The 19,259-nt window shown below is 38.4% G+C and overlaps 1 protein-coding gene across 2 annotated transcripts in view; it reads right to left on the reverse strand.

Annotated features, from left to right (window-relative positions):
- Positions 1–289: 289 nt before the first annotated feature.
- NUCKS1 (nuclear casein kinase and cyclin dependent kinase substrate 1) overlaps positions 290–19,259 on the reverse strand; it is a 33,063-nt gene continuing 14,093 nt past the window's right edge. For both annotated transcript variants that reach the window (XM_059673892.1, XM_059673891.1), the window contains exons 2-7: positions 16,563–16,612; positions 13,801–13,906; positions 8,936–8,991; positions 8,397–8,549; positions 7,516–7,665; positions 290–5,482 (exon numbers count right to left, since the gene is read on the reverse strand). In XM_059673892.1, coding sequence (XP_059529875.1) covers positions 5,283–5,482; positions 7,516–7,665; positions 8,397–8,549; positions 8,936–8,991; positions 13,801–13,906; positions 16,563–16,612 — 715 coding nt within the window. In that variant the 3' untranslated portion in view covers positions 290–5,282. The remainder of the gene's footprint in view (positions 5,483–7,515; positions 7,666–8,396; positions 8,550–8,935; positions 8,992–13,800; positions 13,907–16,562; positions 16,613–19,259) is intronic.

Consider the following 19,259-nt stretch of genomic DNA (forward strand, 5'->3'; position numbering starts at 1 on the left):
AAATTGCAATATAATGTAGTTCCTATGGGTACTTAAAATTGAATGCAAATGTTTTGTGAGTATAATTATCCTAAATTAAGAATTTTGCCCTTCACACTTTGTAACCCTTTGACTTGAGACAAGACATGCTTTTCTTGTTACCAGCAAGAGTGACTGTTAGAGCCTAAACAATTCATACAGGAAGCAGGTTTTCCCCAATAGGCTGGCCTGGGAGCTGATAGGCCCAGGCGATCAGCTCTCTGTCAGTGTATTTGTGTGAGTATTCCAAGAAGTACACAGAGCACATATCTGGGTTATAAAAGCCCTTTTATAAAGCCATTTTTAAACAAAACAAAGTTTACAAAAGAAAAAAAAAGATACAGAAAAAGAATAACTTGCTTCATGTCCCAAAAAGAAGAAGAAAAAAGTAAAGGGGACAATGCCAACATGCTCAACAATAAAGGGTTCTTTTTCTTATTTTTTAATACAAAATACAAGCAAAGGATACACATACTTAAAACAGAGCTCAGGAGCAGACACGCAGTCCTGGAAACCCTTCCATAAAGAAAGCAGAAATTTGTTTTTTTTGTCTATGCAGGTACATACAGAGACTGGGATATGTAAAAATTAAGTATCACAAAAGACCATCACACGTCTACCAATGTATGTTGCATCTATAATTCACGAACAAAATCATGTTCATTTCAACCCCATTTCATTTAAATAAAAAACAACTTTTAAATAAAGTGGTTACATTCAAACTTTAACTTCCTTAGTACCATGCTGCAGATCTCAGCACTGTTAAGGTATTGCAAGAACGCCCAACCCTCTGGTGTCTGATCACATATCTAGCAACATTGCAGTATTAAGAAAGGGATGCCCCGGTCTCAGTCCATGGACTTACAATTAAACATATTTACGCAGGTTCCTCTTTTACCCTTCCTGCTCAGAACGTAAAAGATTAAGGACTAAAATTAAGGAAGACTGGGAATTTTAGAGCTGGCAAATGAAGTCTGAAAGATGAATCAAGGCAAACAATTTCTGAGAACGTGGCCGCTGCTTAACCTGACACGTCTTCAAGTCTTTCCTTAAATCTTACAGGAATTAGGTATTTAAGGTTTGCTGCAACATGGTCATGGTAAACAAACTAAGTAGAGCTCTTATTTACAAATCTTGTAACAAATACTTCTGGAGGGAAAAAAGAATTCACTAATTTCCAGAAGACAACGGTTTAATTGCCAGACATATACACACACTCACACACACACCCACACAATACTTCAGGGGTTTTTATACATGTTATTTAGGGGTAAGCTAAGTACTATACCCACTCCCATCAAAAAAGCAAAAAAAAAGTTTTACCCTCCCCCCCCATAAATCTAGAAAACGCCCCCCTTCACCCCTGATGTACAAAGTGTATGCACAATGGTGGCATTCCACCAGCCACACAAAGCATGCTCCCACAGATGTCACCAGTTCAGTCACTCCGTTGGCATGGCAACAGGCAGGTTGAGGGGACTTTTGTCAATAGTGGTTAATACACAGTCAGCACCACTGTGAATTTTGTGAACTAGGCTTTGAAAAAAAAGAAGTGTGACTTAGGGATTTGGGATTCAAAAAGTCATTTTGTATCAAGTTTATCCCAAGACCAAGGGAAAATGGGTTGCAGATTGAAATTTGGCTGTAGATAGCTTGCTGTCCCAATATTCAAATAAACTAACACCTTTTCCAAATAAACCCAGCGCCTAGCACAGAGAAAAGGACAATTTTCTAACCTCAAGAGCAACCAGATTTTTAGCTTTTCTCTTTCCCTTGGTAGGAAACATGTTATTCGTCTGCTTCAGCATCTACGCCTGAGTGCCATGGAGCCCAGAGCCCAGGCTCTCCCTTTGCAAACTCCTGAGGTGACGTTCTGCTTCTCAGCGCAGCCACAGGGGAAGCGGGCACAGAACCCATTCGAACTCCCCTTCTTCACAACAGTGACAAGGGCCACATGGCCTTTCATAAAGCTTTCTCTGTTGCTCCAGGTGTTAACTTCTGCCCTTGCCTAACACTCTCAAAGCATCTTCTAAACTGGTTTCTTTAAAGAACTATTCCCTTTCTCCAACCAGTACTCTAAAATTCACTTGTTACCTGAATGGTCATGGTTAAAAAAAGAAATGTTTTGGGGGAAAAAGTGTCAAGTTCAGTTTAGCTGACCACATATATTCACAAGAGTGTCCAAAACCTTACTGGATTATAACTTCCAATTCCTCTTGATTAGTTACCTATAAGAAGAAAAAGCTACTTGAATCAGTACCAAGAATAAGTATTGAATTGAGGATTCAACCTGGGGCAAACAGTTACTGTGGAAAAGAAAAAAAGACATTAAACCTCCTTTATGGAAAATCAACTACTATTCGAGATAAAAAGATTTCCACTCATTACCTCCCTAAAGGAGGACTCGCCCATTAACTTTCCTTTATGGACTCAATAGGGAGTGGAGATATGAAAGGCAGGTTTGTGGAAAGCAGGACAAATCCACCATTACTAAAATTAAAATGTATCCTTTGGGTCTAGTCCATTGATTCCAAGGTGGGGAGGGCTAAAAGCAGCAGCAAGTTACAGAGAGACTTAATATGTAAACTACCCATGTCAAGTTGTGTGTGTGTGTGTGTGTGTGTGTGTGTGTGTGTGTGTAGAGAGAAGTCTAGAAAAAAAATCGTAAGAACTAGAATGTAGTGTCAGTCAGCATAGCTGCCGAAATTCATGTTTCAGAGATAAACCTAACAGAGCTAACACAGAGAATTAAGTTAGCACAAACAAGCACCTTCGAGGTTAATGTCCCACTTCCTGAGCACTGCAAACAAGGCCGTGAAAGCTACTGCCATCTCACCAGAGGCACGCCAGGGAAAAAGAGGGAGATTAGTCAAGGGTGGTGCCAATGGCCAGCACTATCAGCTTATAGCTTGTAACCCAGCCTCACATCACATCAAGCCTGACTATTGAGCACCGGTTTCCAGTTCAGACACCACAGCTACCCTCCTATGTGCATGCATGATTTGAGGGGAAGACTAGAGTGTTTTAAATCAATAAAAAGTGGAGAGAACAAAGGTCATCCAGAGCCTGTCTCACTTGGGGACACAGATCCTTTTGTCCAGTCTGTTAGAAATATATGTTTTTCAATCTCATGAATTAAATTTTAAAAAAGGGATTGCAAACAAAAAGCCCAACCAAATGCACACAAGGAACTTAGAAGACAAAATTACCTCTAAAATATGTGCCTGTATCACATAGATGTTAGTGCAGATTAATATATTAGAGACTGTTACATAAAATACCGAGGCTAAAGTTTTAAAAGACCCCCTCCCCACCACTGATTTTCACAAAACATAATCTAAGAAAGCCCAAATGTTACTAGGAATGTAAGACAAAGCTATAAACCCCTAAGTATAGAAGTGCCTGGTGGAAACACTGAGCGGTCTCTTGTTAAAATTGGGCACCTAGACAAACCCACTAGCAAACAGAATAGCCTTTAGATAACAATCCAACTGCTATTTCTATTCAAGCTTTGCATTTTTGGCCAAGTACTGAAATCTTCAAATCCATTCTTTAACACATAGTGCAACAGCGAGGCGACTGTCACTAGGTGATGTTGTTTTTTTTTAAATCACAAAGAATACTTCTTAAAGTGTCTTAATAATCAGAGTAAAACTATTCCTTAAATAACCCTTTGTTCTAGGAACATCTGTAAGAAAGCTATGTTGTCCGAGAGTAAAATATGCTGTAATTAAAAGAAAGAAAATTGCATAAGTAAAATACTGAGGAAGCAAATCTAGATAAAAAGGCAGAGGTTAAATTTCACTAATTTTCAACTTCTCAGCACACTAAGGCCCCTAACCCTTCCTTCCAGAAGCTCATGGTATCAGGATGCGGAGGATGGAACGCACAGGTCTATCTCCTGACTGCTTTCATAAGGCATGTCAAGTCTGTTAACCGCACGTAGGTCTCCTGAACGCATGCTTTCTCTAGCCCTGCGGAACCCCTTACACTCCAAACAAGCAACATGAGCAGTAAGCAGACACACCAGTAAAAAGAAAAAAAGCAAATTAAACGCGTGGGAGCACCACTTAACACACTCCCATCAAACACAGGATGTGAAGTAGGTGAAGACAGAGCCAGGAGAAATCATGTCCTCCAGCAGGGCTGGTAGGCACTGGGGGTGGGTCTGCAGTGGCATCCTACATGGTAGCAGGAAGCCGAGAGATGCACTTCATACCATGGTTCTATGAAGAAATGGGAAGATAAGTGTATGAAAAAGAAAAGTTCTATCCGCAAATAAAAACAGAGCACAGTTCATGGAATCTGAATGCACACACATTTATGGCATAAAAGAATTTCAATTGTTTTCATAAAGGAAAAAGAAATCTCAAGTCTTTGTGAACAAGTTTCACATTAACCGGTAGTTTATTTGCTTATAACTAAACATTGTCAGTTTGAGAAGAAATCCACTATGATATATAGATCTTGCCATTTAAATTCTAGGTTTTGTTTTTTTTTTACCCTTGGTAAAAATTTATCCAAGAAACAGGATACATATATATTTTAAAACATGAACCATCGGAGAGTAAAATAGGAAATTAAGCGTGATTTAAGTTTTGGCGCTCCTTGTTTTTTCCTTTTCTTTTTTGTAGTAGAATAAAAGGATCACTGGCTCTGAATCTCTTTGAGATAACAAGTGATGAAATTTAAAAAAAAACCCACTCTACACAAGGTCAGGTTACCCACTCCCTGCCCTGCCCGCAAGGTAAAAAATAAACTTGTATTAGATGACAACTGATTTTTTTTAAGTCCAAGTAGAGAAAGAAGCAATCATTTTTAACTAAAATCCTTCTATGTTTTTTGATTACTGTTCAACTTGCTACTGTTTAGCAAAAAGCAACATTTCCATAGTGTTCATCTCAAATCTTATTGCTTTACAACTGTGGTATACCATCCTTTAAAAATAAAAAGATGAAGCAGTCAATCCAGTGATTAATTTGACATGGCTTTCATTGAAAAAGGGAGAGAGAAGAGGGTGGTAGAAAAGAAAAGACCAATAGACAAAAAGGTAAATTAAACATACAAAGATTTTCTTTAAAAAATAAAATAAAAAAAGAGGAAGTTATTTTCAACAAAAGGGAAAGAAGCACTGAAAGCCCGAGTCAAAGCCAGAGCCAAAACCATGTTCTATCTTATGTAGTTTTCTTTTTTGCCCCCCCCTTTTCCTTTTTTTTTTTTCTTTTCTTTTTTTAAATAAAATCTCTCCCAAACCATCACCACTTTTAATCCTCCCCAGATTGGGCTTCATCTTCGGACCCTTCATCCCCAGACTTCTCGGGCGGAGGGCTGGCAGCGGCTTTCTTCTCTGGAGGGCTTTCCGGCTCCTCGTCGTCTTCTTTGGGAGAAGGAGTCTTTTCCTTTGATACCTTTGAAGCTGTGGGGCGACCCACTTTCCCTTTGCCTTTCACAGGACTTGGCGTCACTGAGAAGAAAAACACCAATTTTGGGAAGGGAAGAGAAGAAAATATCTTTATAAAAACTAGCTAGAAACAAGACAATCTACAAGAATAAGATCTATAAAGACAACACTCCCAACTTGCTGGTTTCCAATACTTTTACCAGCACTATAATGTTATGTTAGCAGTAATGCTTATAATAAACAGGATACTGTACATCAAGCATGTCAAACTCGCGGGGTTCACAACGAATATTTTTGCGGCCCAGCCAATATAATGGTATGTAAGGAACGTTTTAATAAAAATTCCATAACTTAATTTTTTAATATCCTGTTACACATAATTATTAATAACTACGTTTGCTAATGACTGATTACTATAATCATGTTGCATTGATTTCCCTTAGGTGCCTTACGTGCAAGTGCACCATTTCTCTCCACTAATACTAGCAGCAAACATTTTAGCAGCCGACTGCCATGTCATTAGTCTTGGACTGATGTGTTTGGTGTGTGCAATAAGGAAATATTTCGCTTTCAGAGAACAAGAAAAATAGATTTATTTGCATGATGCTTATTAATTTGTGCAGTTATTCAGTGTCTGGTAAGTTAGTGTTCAAGAAAAAATATTAATTTTTATTAAGATGTTCTATCATTTTATGTTAACTATTACTCATTTATTTCAGCCCTTTGTATTCAGCATGGTCTCTATCGACATAAACCTAAGCTTCTATGAAAATTGAAGCTTTTTGTTTTTTTGCGGCCCATATAAACTTAAACCTTGTTTATTTGGCCCGTGTTAGCCTTTGAGTTTCATATGCTTGCTGTACATCATCCTTAGTGGCTTCTGAACTAAATGGTGCTTAAGTTTAAAAAGTGGGCTAAGAAGATTATGATAACCTGAGTAGAAACTGAAGCTATTAAGTAACTTTTGATAAGTCCAGAAATCCCAACAGTAAGAAGTGATGAGTAAAAGGTTTAAAAATCACCAGTTCCACTAGCCAGAATAAAAAAAAAGTAAATCTAGTCTGGCTGGGGTGGCTCAGTTGGTTCAGTGTTGTCCCATGCACTGAAGGGTTGCTGGTTCGATTCCTAGTCAGGAAGCAAGTAGAAGGCAACCAATCAGGGTTTCTCTCTCGATATTCCCCCCTTTCTCTAAGCATGTCCTCGGGTGAGGATTAAAAAATAATAACAACATTAGAAAACAAAGCAAAAGCTCATATTCATATTCTCAACAAAATATAAGTTAAAAAAAAAAAAGCAAATTTAGCTTTCTGGTTTAATAATAAACTAGCTCTGATTAGAACATTTGCCAGAAACCGCAAGGCCACAAGGAACATAAATATGTGATCAACTGTGGTTTTATTTTGGGAGCACAGAGGATGGTGTAGGATCAAAACACAGAACTTAAATGAATTACTGTAGATGTACATTTCCACAATTTCAAGTCTTTACTAGCTGCTGGAGTTGGGATACTGGTGAGAAAAGGGGCAGTAATAGTTGTGTTGATGCAGTATTTCTAACACTGTGCCTGGCACATATAGGTCATTCCTAAATCTTGCTTATGTTCAGCCATTGTTAAAGAACAGGGCTAAGCCCAGCCCTTAGTGGCACACCTTAGTGGTTGAGCCTCAACCTATGAACCAGGAGGTCACGGTTCAATTCCTGGTCAGGGCACATGCCCAGGTTGTGGGCTCAGTCCCCAGCGGGAGGCATGCAGGAAGCAGCTGATCAATGATTCTCTCTCATCGTTGATGTTTCTCTCTCTCTATCCCTTCCTCTCTGAAATCAATAATACACACACACACACACACACACACACACACACACACACACACACACACATATGAACAGGGCTAAGCCATCAGACTCTTCGAGAGTCTGGAGTCCTTGTTAATAAATGACACTTCTAGGAGTAGAAAACAGAATCCTTTCCAAATTCATTTATTCTTAATTAACTATGTGGCCAATGTCAAGCCTTAATGAAGAATTTCTGTAGAGAAAGTTTATTAGCTCATGAAATTTTTCAAAGCAATAATTTAATTTAATTCTGCAGACCTCACCTGTAGCCTTTAGCCTGGGTTTGGGCATTTTCTTTTCTTTTCTCTCAGGTTTGGACTTCTTAACCATCTTTTTGTTTTTCTTTTTTGAACTGCCATAGTCACTATCATCATCGTCTTCCATTAGAAAATCTTCATCGCTGCCGGAATCTTCTGAGAGGAAAGAAGAATTTCAACGTCCAACTTAATGTATATATCCTTCCAAGTGAACAAAGGGAGAGAACGCTAAGAATGACTGGAGGATGGGATCTGGGAGTCAAACACTCTTGGACTCTATTTACAGCTATACTACCAGTTTGGTTGGGTTGTCACTGGCCCCATCTGTAAAATGGGTTCAGCACCACATGAGGGATACATGACTGATTTGGAGAATAGGTTGAAAACAGGAAGGGATAAATCTTAATCTGAATGAAAACTGAAGCCATCCAGTAACTTTTGGCAATGTTATCATTCCCATACAGAGACCAGGGAAATGAAACGGAATCAACTTAGTGTGTTTGGTCCAACTATGAATAAATGAAACAAGAAAACTATTCATCTGAGTAACCTGTGAAACATCTGAATTCTGTTATTAACACTTTTTGTCAGGGGAGGAGGTCTACACCCTTCTCCACCAGGCCAAAATGCAAATCTTAATCACAACACCTGCCATGGAACTATTATTCTAACAACTGTTTATTAAGTATTTGAATACAAATAGACAGCAGTCATGATAATCTTTGAACCTTTACAAAATCAACAGATATCAAAGACCATCATCTCATCTAACAGTGAGTCATTTAAGGGACTGTTTGTAACATCTAGCATCCCCCCACCCCAAACACCAAAATAATCAAGATCACATACTGCAATCATGACCAAAGCAACAAGCCAACGTTACGCACTCTCCTGGAACTGTGCCTCGTCCTCTTCTTCCTGTTCTTCTTCACTGCCCACATCTTCCAAGAGCATCTCTCTCTGTTTAGAAGCTGCTTTAGAGGCTGCCTGCCGTTGCTGGCGCACATTTTTATGATCTTCCTTTTCATCCTCACTGTCCTCTGCAATATCAAAATTATGATGCACTGATCTAAGAGTTGTGTTTGACAACTACCTAAAAAAGCCAATGCAAACTAGCTCTGATTAGGAGAATATCTGCCAGAAAACACAAAGCCCAAAAGAAAATAAATGCATGTGGTCAAGTGTGATTTTATTCTTCGAGCAGAGGATGCTGTAAGGATCAACGCCCCACACCCCGCAACAACAAAAAAACCCACTTTCACAGGTGACTCTAATAAGCCACCCGGATTGAAAAATCACTATGAGCTCTTCAGAGACAGAAGCATCTTTGTAATGCCAATATTTACAGCAATGCCAGGCATTACTACAAAACTACTTACTAAAATGTCCACTAAATAAGTACATAAAAAGAAATACTATTTATTACCTGCCGAGTGAGAATCATCCTTCTTGGTCTTCACATCTTTTTCTTCTGAGTCTTCACTACAAGGGGAAGGAATAAGACATTTAAGTTATTAGATCAAAATCTAAGTGAATATAGATCTCTGGTATCTGACTTAAAAACATTGAAGAAAACTTCCTTTATATATAAAATTAAAACGATGCTAAGGAGTTTCCATTATTTCCCTACTTTACAGGGATGCTGGTAAGCACAATTTTTATCTACTTTTGGAAAATAGTTTCCAAAAACCCAAAGAGAAAAAGGAAAACATCTCAACACAGGCTGAAAATCTTTCACCTATAGATAATGCCTACTTCAAAAAATATTTAATAAAAAAATTCTGTTGTGCCCTAGCCAGTTTGGCTCAGTGGATAGAACTTGGCCTGTGGACCAAAAGGTCCTGGGTTCAATTCCGATCAAGGGCACATACCTTGGTTGCAGGCTGCTCCCTGGTCTGGGCCCTGGTTGGGACTCGTGCAAGAGGCAACCAATTGATGTGTTTCTCTTACATCAGTGTTTCTCTCTGTCTTTCCCTCTCTCTTCTACTCTCCTTAAAAATAATGGAAAAATATCCTTGAGTGAGGATTAACACAAAAACAAACAAAAATTCTGTTATTAGAGGAAGAATATAAAAATACAATTTTATATAAATTATAATATGCCTTAATATTTATCTAAAACAAAATATTAACTATATATATTTTTTGCCTCTAATATTTCTATACATCAGAAACATGAGCACATGGGTCTGCCTTGTATCCTGGAGAAAATAAAAGTGAGCTCAAGATCACTGCAAAATAAAATTAAAAATTGCAAAGTACAAAGAGCCCAGGCCAGGTGGCTCAGTTGGTTGGAGCATCGTCCCATACACCCAAAGGTTGTGGGTTCGATTTCTGGCCGGGGCACATACGGAGGCAACTGACGTATTCCCCCCCCCCCCCACCTTTCTTTAGCCTTGCCAAAGCAAGGCCTCCAAAAATTAGGTTGCCTCCCCAAAAAAATGGGAGAGAGAGAAAGTGACTGATGTATCTCGATGTTTCACTTTCTGTCCCTTCCCTCTCTCTCTAAACTCAATAAAAAGATATCGTCTGGTGAGGATTTTTTAAAAAGCTCAGTGAAAAGTTTTATAAAACAATTTTAAAGTCACAAAAATGCACATTTTATGTCCTCACAAATTTTAGCTCAGGAATATGGGTTTTAGTGTCCTGTCTTTGTCATTAACTAGTTTTATGATCTCAGGAAAATCACTCAGTACTCTACAGTGCTGAAATTTTATGATTCTATGAGAAATTCTGACAAACAAACACAAAAAGTCATACAGAAGCTTTCCTTTCTTAAATAGCAGGTCTTGCAAATCTCTTTTGATATTTCCCATAATCTAGACCACATTCAAAAGACAAGCTACCAAACCCAAGATTCCTAAGCAAAGAGAAAAAACAAACATATTTCTTTACTAAAGCAATCTGATCCAAGAAACACTAATTCTGAAACCTGTGATTTCTCTATATAAATGTTTTTATGCAAAATAAGCATTTAATCTCCAAGTCTATGACAATGATAATTATATCACTTTTCTCTAGTTCTTTTATTATTGAGTTTATAGAAACCATTGATCCTTGAGTCCCATTACAGCAAAGCCAAGTAAAAGCTAAACTTTTACATAGAGAGCAATGGAAAAATCAACACAATATGGTCTGAGGGGCCCTACCCAGTTAGTTTGGGCTCAGTGGATAAAGTGCTGACTTGTGGACTGAAGGGTCCCAGGTTCAATTCCAGTCAAGGGCACATGCCCAGGTTGTGGGCTCAATCCCCAGTGTGGGGCATGCAGGAGGTAGCCAATCAATGATTCTCTCTCATCACTGATGTTTCTCTCTCTCCTCCCTTCCTCTCTGAAATCAATAAAAATATATTTAAAAAAATATATATATAGTCCTAGGGAATAAACATATAAGTCACTTAATACAAATGGCAATCAGACCTGTATTTATTTCAACCTCTCCTGACATTGGAGAGAATACTAAATGACTACAACAAAAAAAATTTAGGCTATATATCAATTACATCGAAGGGACATAGTAACAGGCTGCAAAAAAGCTCAGCTCCCGCTGGTTTGGCTCAGTGGATAGAGCATTGGCCTGCGGACTGAAGGGTCCCGGGTTTGATTCCGATCAAGGGCATATGTTGGGGTTACGGGTTCGATCTCCAGTAGTGGTGTGCAGGAGGCAGCCAATCAATGGTTCTCTATATCTCTCCCTTCCCCTTTGAAATCAATAAAAATGTATTTTAAAAGAAAAAAGCTTATTCCTTTGGAGAAATACAATCAATATAATAAAAGACAGCCCTAACCGGTTTGGCTCAGTGGATAGAGCGTCGGCCTGCGGACTGAAGGGTCCCAAGTTCGATTCCGGTCAAGGGCATGTACCTTGGTTGCGGGCACATCCCCAGTGGGGAGTGTGCAGGAGGCAGCTGATCAGTGTTTCTCTCTCCTCGATGTTTCTAACTCTCTATCCCTCTCCCTTCCTCTCTGTAAAAAATCAATAAAAAAAATTTAAAAATATCCTATCTAATAAAAGAGAAAAATGGTAATTGGCGTACGACGATACCCTTTTCATTGGCTAATCAGGGCTATATGCAAATTAACTGCCAACTATGATTGGCAGTTAACTGCCAACTAAGATTGGCAGTTAACTGCCAACAAGATGGCGGTTAATTTGCATATGTAGGCACAATGCAGGGAGGCCAAAGGGAAAGCAGGAAGAAGCCCCCTGCCACTGACAGTGATCAGAAACCCAGGGGGGAGCTAAGAGCTGGGGGGCAGGGCAAAGGCGGCCCTGGGGCCGCCTTTGCCCTGCCCCCCAGCCATGATCGGAGAATCAGGCGCCTTTGCCGCCCTGGCCAGTGATAGCAGGAAGTAGGGGTGGAGCCAGCGATGGGAGCTGGGCATGGTCGAAGCTGGCAGTCCCGGGAGCTAGGGGTCCCTTGCCTGGGCCTAAAGCGGAGCCCACGATCGCGGGGCTGATGCAGCTGCAGGTCCCCGCTGCTCAGGCCGGACACCTAGGCCAGAGGCGTTAGGCCTGGGCAGGGGCGGAGCCTGCAACCGCGGGGAGCTGGGGGTTCCTTGCCCAGGCCTGACACCTCTGCCGGAGGCCTCTGGCCTGGTCAAGGGGCCGATCCGGTGATTGGTGATCGGAGGGTGATGAGGGTCAACTCCTCTGGCCGAGGCATCAGGCCTGGGTGGGGGGCGGAGCCGGGGTTTGGGGGGATATGATGGTCCCCTTGCCCAGGCCTGAAGCCTGGGTCAGAGGCGTCAGGCTTGGGCGGGGGGTGGAGCAAGCGATCAGAGGCAGATGGGGGTCCCCTGCCCAGGCCTGATTCCTGGGCCACAGGCCTCAGGCCTGGGCGGGGGCCAGAGCCAGTGATCGGGGGAAGATGGGGGTCCCCTGTCCAAGCCTGACACCTCTGGCGGAAGCGTCAGGCCTGGGCAAGGGGCCGATCCTGCGATTGGAGGGTGATGGGGGTCAACGCCTGAGGGCTCCCGTATGTGAGAGGGGGCAGGCTGGGCTGAGGGACACTCCCCTCCCCACACACACACCCAGTGCACGAATTTCGTGCACCGGGCCCCTAGTATATATATAATAAAAGATAGCTCGAAATTAGGCTGCCACATAAAACAGGATTAGAGAGATATACTATGAAACTATGGAAGACTTGTTTCCCCGCAGTGCAACTGTCTTATTTTTCCTCAAAATCAAATTTCTGAAATTCTCCAGAAAAGAAAATATTAGATATTAGCAATGCAAGCAAACATAAAATACTAGGTAAATGTATATACAGAGTATCGTTATTCTTGCAAATTTAGCATCCTGTAAATTCAGAATGGGAAGACTTCTGCCTATGGCTTTATTATAGTGACTTTAGGCTTGACGGTAAATATCTTTGAATAACTAGGTTAAAAAATAGACTCCGGAGTCCAATAAACATGGTTTCAAAACCTGTTGGTCCAAAAACTAAACAATCAAAACCCTTTGTTGGCCCATTTGCTGGGTAACCTTGGACAAATCATTGAACCCCGCTTAAGTTAATATTACTTTGCCTAATTAGAGGTGTTGTGAAAATTAAATGATAATAAATATAAATTAGCACATAATAGAGACTAACACATGACAATCATAAATGGTAGCTATCATCATCACCATCATCAAGAAATTCTTGCCACAGTGAGTATGAGAATGTATGGGTATACTTGTAAGAACAGAGGAGAAAGCTTCAGCATCCTGGTCTCACCACACAATTTTAGTTAAAATTACAACTCATCTGAACTCATTTATAAAACTAAGGGAAGGGAAACTTTCCCAAATTATTATATTATCTAAATAAAGGAGGATTATAGTCAGTAAAACTCGGCAGACTATATACACTTTAAATTCTGTAAGCTTTAGTTATGATTCTACCAGTGGTTTGTGACTGAATGTGAAAGGTCACTCATTCTTTGCTATTACTACAATGAAAATGTCAATACTAACCTTAGGTAACAAATTATATACTTAAAACAATCTTTCTGCTATGTTCAGAGGTCTAAACGTAGACATTCCCGGAGACCACCTTGGATTCCAGATTGAGTTCAAACAAGCCACGTGTCAATGTCTAGACAGAAGCCCTGCCTAAGTTAAGATAAAATATGCAAAATAATATTAAGCGAACCCGTAAGTGCCTTCTCAAAAGAAATGAAGATTCTCCAAATTTAGAGATCAGAAATTACCCTATCAGAGTGGCTGACAGAGTAATCAGGAACAAATTAACAATGCTTCTTGCCAAAAACAAAACAAAACAAAACAAAAACAATGCTTTACCTATCTTCCTGTGAATTCTTTCCAGATCGCCTTTTATTTTTAGCTTCTCGTGGAGATGATCGAATTTTCTTAGCTGGAGGACCCGAATCTCTTCCATAATCTTCATCTACACAGCATTTTTCAAAAATCAATAAACTATATTATGATTTGTACATGTAGAAATTACCACTGCATTTTCTTAGATAATTATCTCTCATGCTATTTAAATAATGAGGGGCAAGATTTTCCAAATAATTATTTTTTCATTAAAAAATAAAATAGCCTGGCAGGTGTGGCTCAGTGGTTGAGCGTAGATCAATGAACCAGAAGTTCACGGTTCACATGCCCAGATTGAGGGCCCAAACCCTGGTGTGGGCCATGAAGGAGGCAGCTGATCAATGATTCTCTCTCATCATTAATGTTTCTATCTCTCTCTCCCTTCCTCTCTGAAATCAATTTAAAACACACACAGACACACACACACACACACACACACACACATATTTTAAAAATAAATAAAATTCTTCTTTCCCAGTCTCACCACCTTATCATTTCCATTTCTGTATATTACCCTCTAGTCCTCATGTGTATGTTTTAATATATCCTTAGCCAAATATCTCATCATTTGTATATCTTACACTTTTTATTAAAGATTTTCCCATGTTTCCACACCTTTATATTTATTTGAAAACTATTATAGTAATATAAGCATTTTAGAATGTAAAGAACCCATGATTCTACAATGCTAATACAATTCCTGTTATCAAGTAAATTACTTTTAAAGTAGTAAGTATAGTATACTCTGGCACTTAAGAAAAATACCTCCAATTTCTTTCTTTTTAAAAATATGTGATTTAGCCCAACTGGCATGGCTCAGTGATTGAGTGTTGACTTATAATCAGGAGGTCACAGTTCTATTCCCAATTAGGGCACATGCATGGGTTGCATGCAGGCTTAATCCCCAGTAGGGGGCGTGCAGGAGGCAGCCAATCAATGATTCTCTTTCATCATTGATGTTTCCATCCCTCCTTCCCTCCCTCCCTTCCTCTCTGAAATCAATAAAAATCTTTTTAAAATTTTGATCTTAGAGAGAGTGGAAGAAAGGGAGAGAGAACCATCGGTTTGTTGTTCCACTTATTTATGCAAAATAACTTCAGTTTCAAAAACCCTATTAAAGAAAAGTACCCCACCTTAAAAGGTGATTATTTCCAAATGTGTTTACTACATCATTATACACGGAGCTTCAGCAATTATTAAAAAGTTGGCTACATTATAAATTCCATTATGGAATATCATAAAACCATTAATAGGAATTTTTCAAGTAACTTCTAATAACAGGAGGCAGATACTAAGTAGGGGTGGTATAATAAGTAAGGGTGATATGGTAAAGGGAGAGAACCCAAAAATCCCACAGCAAGACCTCAATTAGATTTTTAAAGGGGTCGGTGTGGCTCAGTGGTTGAGTATCGACACATCCAACAGGTCTCTGGTTCGATCCCTGGTCAGGATACGATGCCTGGGTTGCTGGATCAATCCCCAGCAAGCATGGTTCAATGGCAGGAGGCAGCCGGTCAATAATTTTTCTCTCTTATCCATGTCTCTATCTCTCCCTCTTCCTTCCTCTCTCTCAAATATCAATAAAAACATTTAAGGGAAAAAAGTCAAAACCTTTTTCAACAAATGGTTAAAATGGCCATTTGCTGGCTAATGGATCTTGAGTAGTATCTTTGCTTCAGTTGCGATATCTGCAAAATGGAAATAGTAATATATAGCCTATTTTAATAGCATTGTTCTGGGATTAAATTTATAAATGCAAACATTCAGCAAGCATTTAATAACTGGTTAGCTGCCACGCATCCAAAAACGCTTTTATCTCGCTTGCGTCTATAGACACTTATGGCGTACAAAGGTGTAAATGTTAGTATTCCCTGAGAGGCTGGATTATGTGGGTTTTAAAAAACAAAACAAAAAAACAAAACAAAACTCTTCCTTATGCATTTTTTAAGTTTCCCCAAAGTGCACATATTATCTTTATATAAAGTAAAATTAGATTTTAAAAAAGAAAAAAATAGTAGATGCATCTGGAAAGTAATAAAATTAGAAACATCTTATTCTTCTTTTAAAATATATTTTTATTGATTTTTTACAGAGAGGAAAGGAGAGAGAGAGAGAGAGAGAGAGCTAGAAACATCGATGAGAGAGAGAGAGAAACATTGATCAGCTGCCTCCTGCACACCTCCCACTGGGGATGTGCCCGCAACCAAGTTACATGCCCTTGACAGGAATCGAACCTGGGACCGTTCAGTCCGCAGGCCGATGCTCCATCCACTGAGCCAAACCGGTCAGGGCAGAAACATCATATTCTATAAAAACCTGTTCACAAATTGAAGTTGTTTCACAAAATACTCTCATCTTACTTTATTACACAAAAACGAAAATACTCTCTATTAAAAGGTACAAGTTTAAAATGGGATTATAGCAGGATACATTAACTAATAAAATAAACACTGCATGAGAATTATTGCACACTTAAACTTTGGACTGCAAAACCAAGAAAAAATTATTCAATGTTTACATGAGTAATTTACTAAGGAAAACTTAAAATCCATGCAAGTTCAAGGTTTATTTTGGGTGGCACAGATCTTAATGTAATTTAGATACATAAATAGTCTAAATATGAAAAATTAAAAACTTATTCCAAAAGCCTTATAAAAAGTACATAAACTAGTGATTCTTCCACTACTAGGGTTCAACTCATAATTTATTGAAATCACAAAACTTACCAGCATCATCAGATTCCTGAAACTGTGAATAATCAACGACCTTCCTATTTCTGTAGAAAAAAAAATTCTAATTAAGATAATAAAAATGTAGGACTTTCCAAGATATTAGCATACACATTTTTTTCCTAAAACAATCAGAACTATATCTCTGAAAAAAATTTCTCAACAAATTCCCATCTCATCCAAAAGACTTCATATGTATTTTTTTGTTTTTATTAATTGATTTTAGAAAGAGAGAGGAAGGGGGTGGGGGAGAGAAACATGGACTTATTGTTCCACTTATTTATATATTCATTGATTGATTTTTTGTATATGTCCTGACCAAGGATTGAACCCAAAACTTGGACATATCAGGACGCTCTAACCAACTGAGCTACCTGGCCAGGACATAAAATAAATGTTTTTCTTACTGCTATATACACGTATGTATGTATACCTGATAAACAAGGTTATTAATGAGTTTTTTCAAGATGAAGTGATTTTTAAATACTATAATACAATTACATTATAAGATATAAATCCTAGTGACAGTAAGTTTTAAGCCTTATGAAGGGGAAGAAAAAAATGGACTCATTCAAGATTTTTATAATCTCAAACAAACCTTAATTTGTATTTCCCTACTTTATATACTGGATGGGGCAAAAGTAGGTTTACAGTTGTGAATACTCAATAGTTTATTATTTACAGTGTATTTACAGTATATTATTATTTTCCATACAAACAATTGTAAACCAACTTTCGTTCCACTCTGTATAAAAGTGTCCATGTAAATATCCAGATAGCCTGGCTTTCAGAGAGCCTTAGAGGCACTGTAACTAAATGATACTGAACAAGTGAACTGAAAAGATGAAGAGAAACAAACCACCAACACTGAGCAGAGGGTTTTATAATAAAGATTAGACACCACTTAAATTCAAAGACAGGATGGTCAGAATCCAAGGACTGGCAGAACTACTATATAATATGCAAAAATGACAGGCGTAGGAATGAATTCTGAGAACATACTTGGAAGTGATGTTCAATGGTATAGACCAGCTGTGGGCCGGCCTGTTTGAAATGAACTAAAAAAAAAAAAAAAAAAAAGACCGTACCCTTTTATGTAATGATGTTTACTTTTAATATATATTAGTTCACACAAACACTCCATCCATGCTTTTGTTCCAGGCCCTCCGGTCTAGTTTAAGAACCCATTGTGGCCCTCGAGTCAAAAAGTTTGCCCACCCCTGGTATAGACACACGCTTGGCTTTAGAGAAAAAAGAAAGGCTCTTAAGGAATGTTGCCTTCTGTTTTTCTTTATTCTACCAACAATGAACCTTCTCAATTTACTGCCTCAATGGGTCAAGATGCAAAATTTAAAAATATGTTCCAATTACAGTTGAGCCTTTGAAGTGCATGAGTCCACTTATAACATTTTTTTTTATTTTATTTTTTTTTCACTTATAACATTTTTTATCTTCTAAACAGATGACATAAATTTACAGTATTAATAAATATAGTACAGTGCTGTAAATGTATTTTCTCTTCCTTACTATTTTAATAATATCTTTCTCTAGCTTACAAAAATCACATGATTATAGCAATAGATGCAGAATAAGCATTTGACAAAATCCAACACCCATTTTTGATAAAAATTCTCAGCAAAGTGGGAATAGAGGGAGCATACCTCAACATAATAAAGACCATATATGACGAAACTACAGCCAACATCATACTCAATGGGCAAAGCTAAAATCATTTCCTCTAAGAACAGGAACAAGACAGGGATGTGCACTTTCACCACTCTTATTCAACATAGTACCGGAAGTCCTAGTCACAGCAATCAGACAAGAATAAAAGGCATCCAAATAGAAAATGAGGAAATAAAACACTCATTATTTGCAATGACATAATATTGTACATAGAAAACCCTAAAGACCCCATCAAAAAACTACTAGACTTAATAAATGAATTTGGCAATGCAGTAGGATATAAAATCAACACCCAAAAATCGATGGCTTTTTAATACACCAATAATGAATTCTCAGAAAGAGAAACTAAACAAACAATCCCATTTATCATTGCAACAAAAAAAGTAAAATACTTAGGAATAATCTTAACCAAGGAAGTAAAAGACTTGTACTCGGAAAATTACAATACAGGACATTGGAAAAAGAGATTGAGGAAGATATAAACAAGGGGAAGAATATACCATGTTCATGGAGAGAATTAACATCATTAAAATGTCCATACCACCCAAAACAATCTATAGATTCAATGAAATCCCTAATAAAATACCAACAGCATATTTCACAGATCTAGAACAAATACTTCCATTAAAAAAAATTTAAATGGAACCAATGAAAGACTCTGAATAGCCACAGCAATCTTGAGAAAGAAGAACAAAGTTGGAGGGATCATAATACCAGATATCAAGTTATACTACAAAGCCCCGCAATCTAAACAGCCTAGTAACAAGAATAGGCATATAGATCAATGGAACAAAACAGAGACCCCCAAAATAGACCCAAGCCATTATGCTCAATTAATATTTGTCAAAGGAAGCAAAAGCATAAAATGGAGTCAAGACAGTCCTTCAATAAGTGGTGTTGGGAAAATTGGACAGACGGGAAAAAAATGAAGCTAGACTACCAACTTAGACCATACACTCAAAATGGATAAAAGACTTAAATGTAAGTTGTGAAACCATAAAAATCCTA

Source organism: Myotis daubentonii, chromosome 18, assembly GCF_963259705.1.
Source record: "Myotis daubentonii chromosome 18, mMyoDau2.1, whole genome shotgun sequence".
NCBI classification, from domain to species: Eukaryota; Metazoa; Chordata; class Mammalia; order Chiroptera; family Vespertilionidae; genus Myotis; species Myotis daubentonii.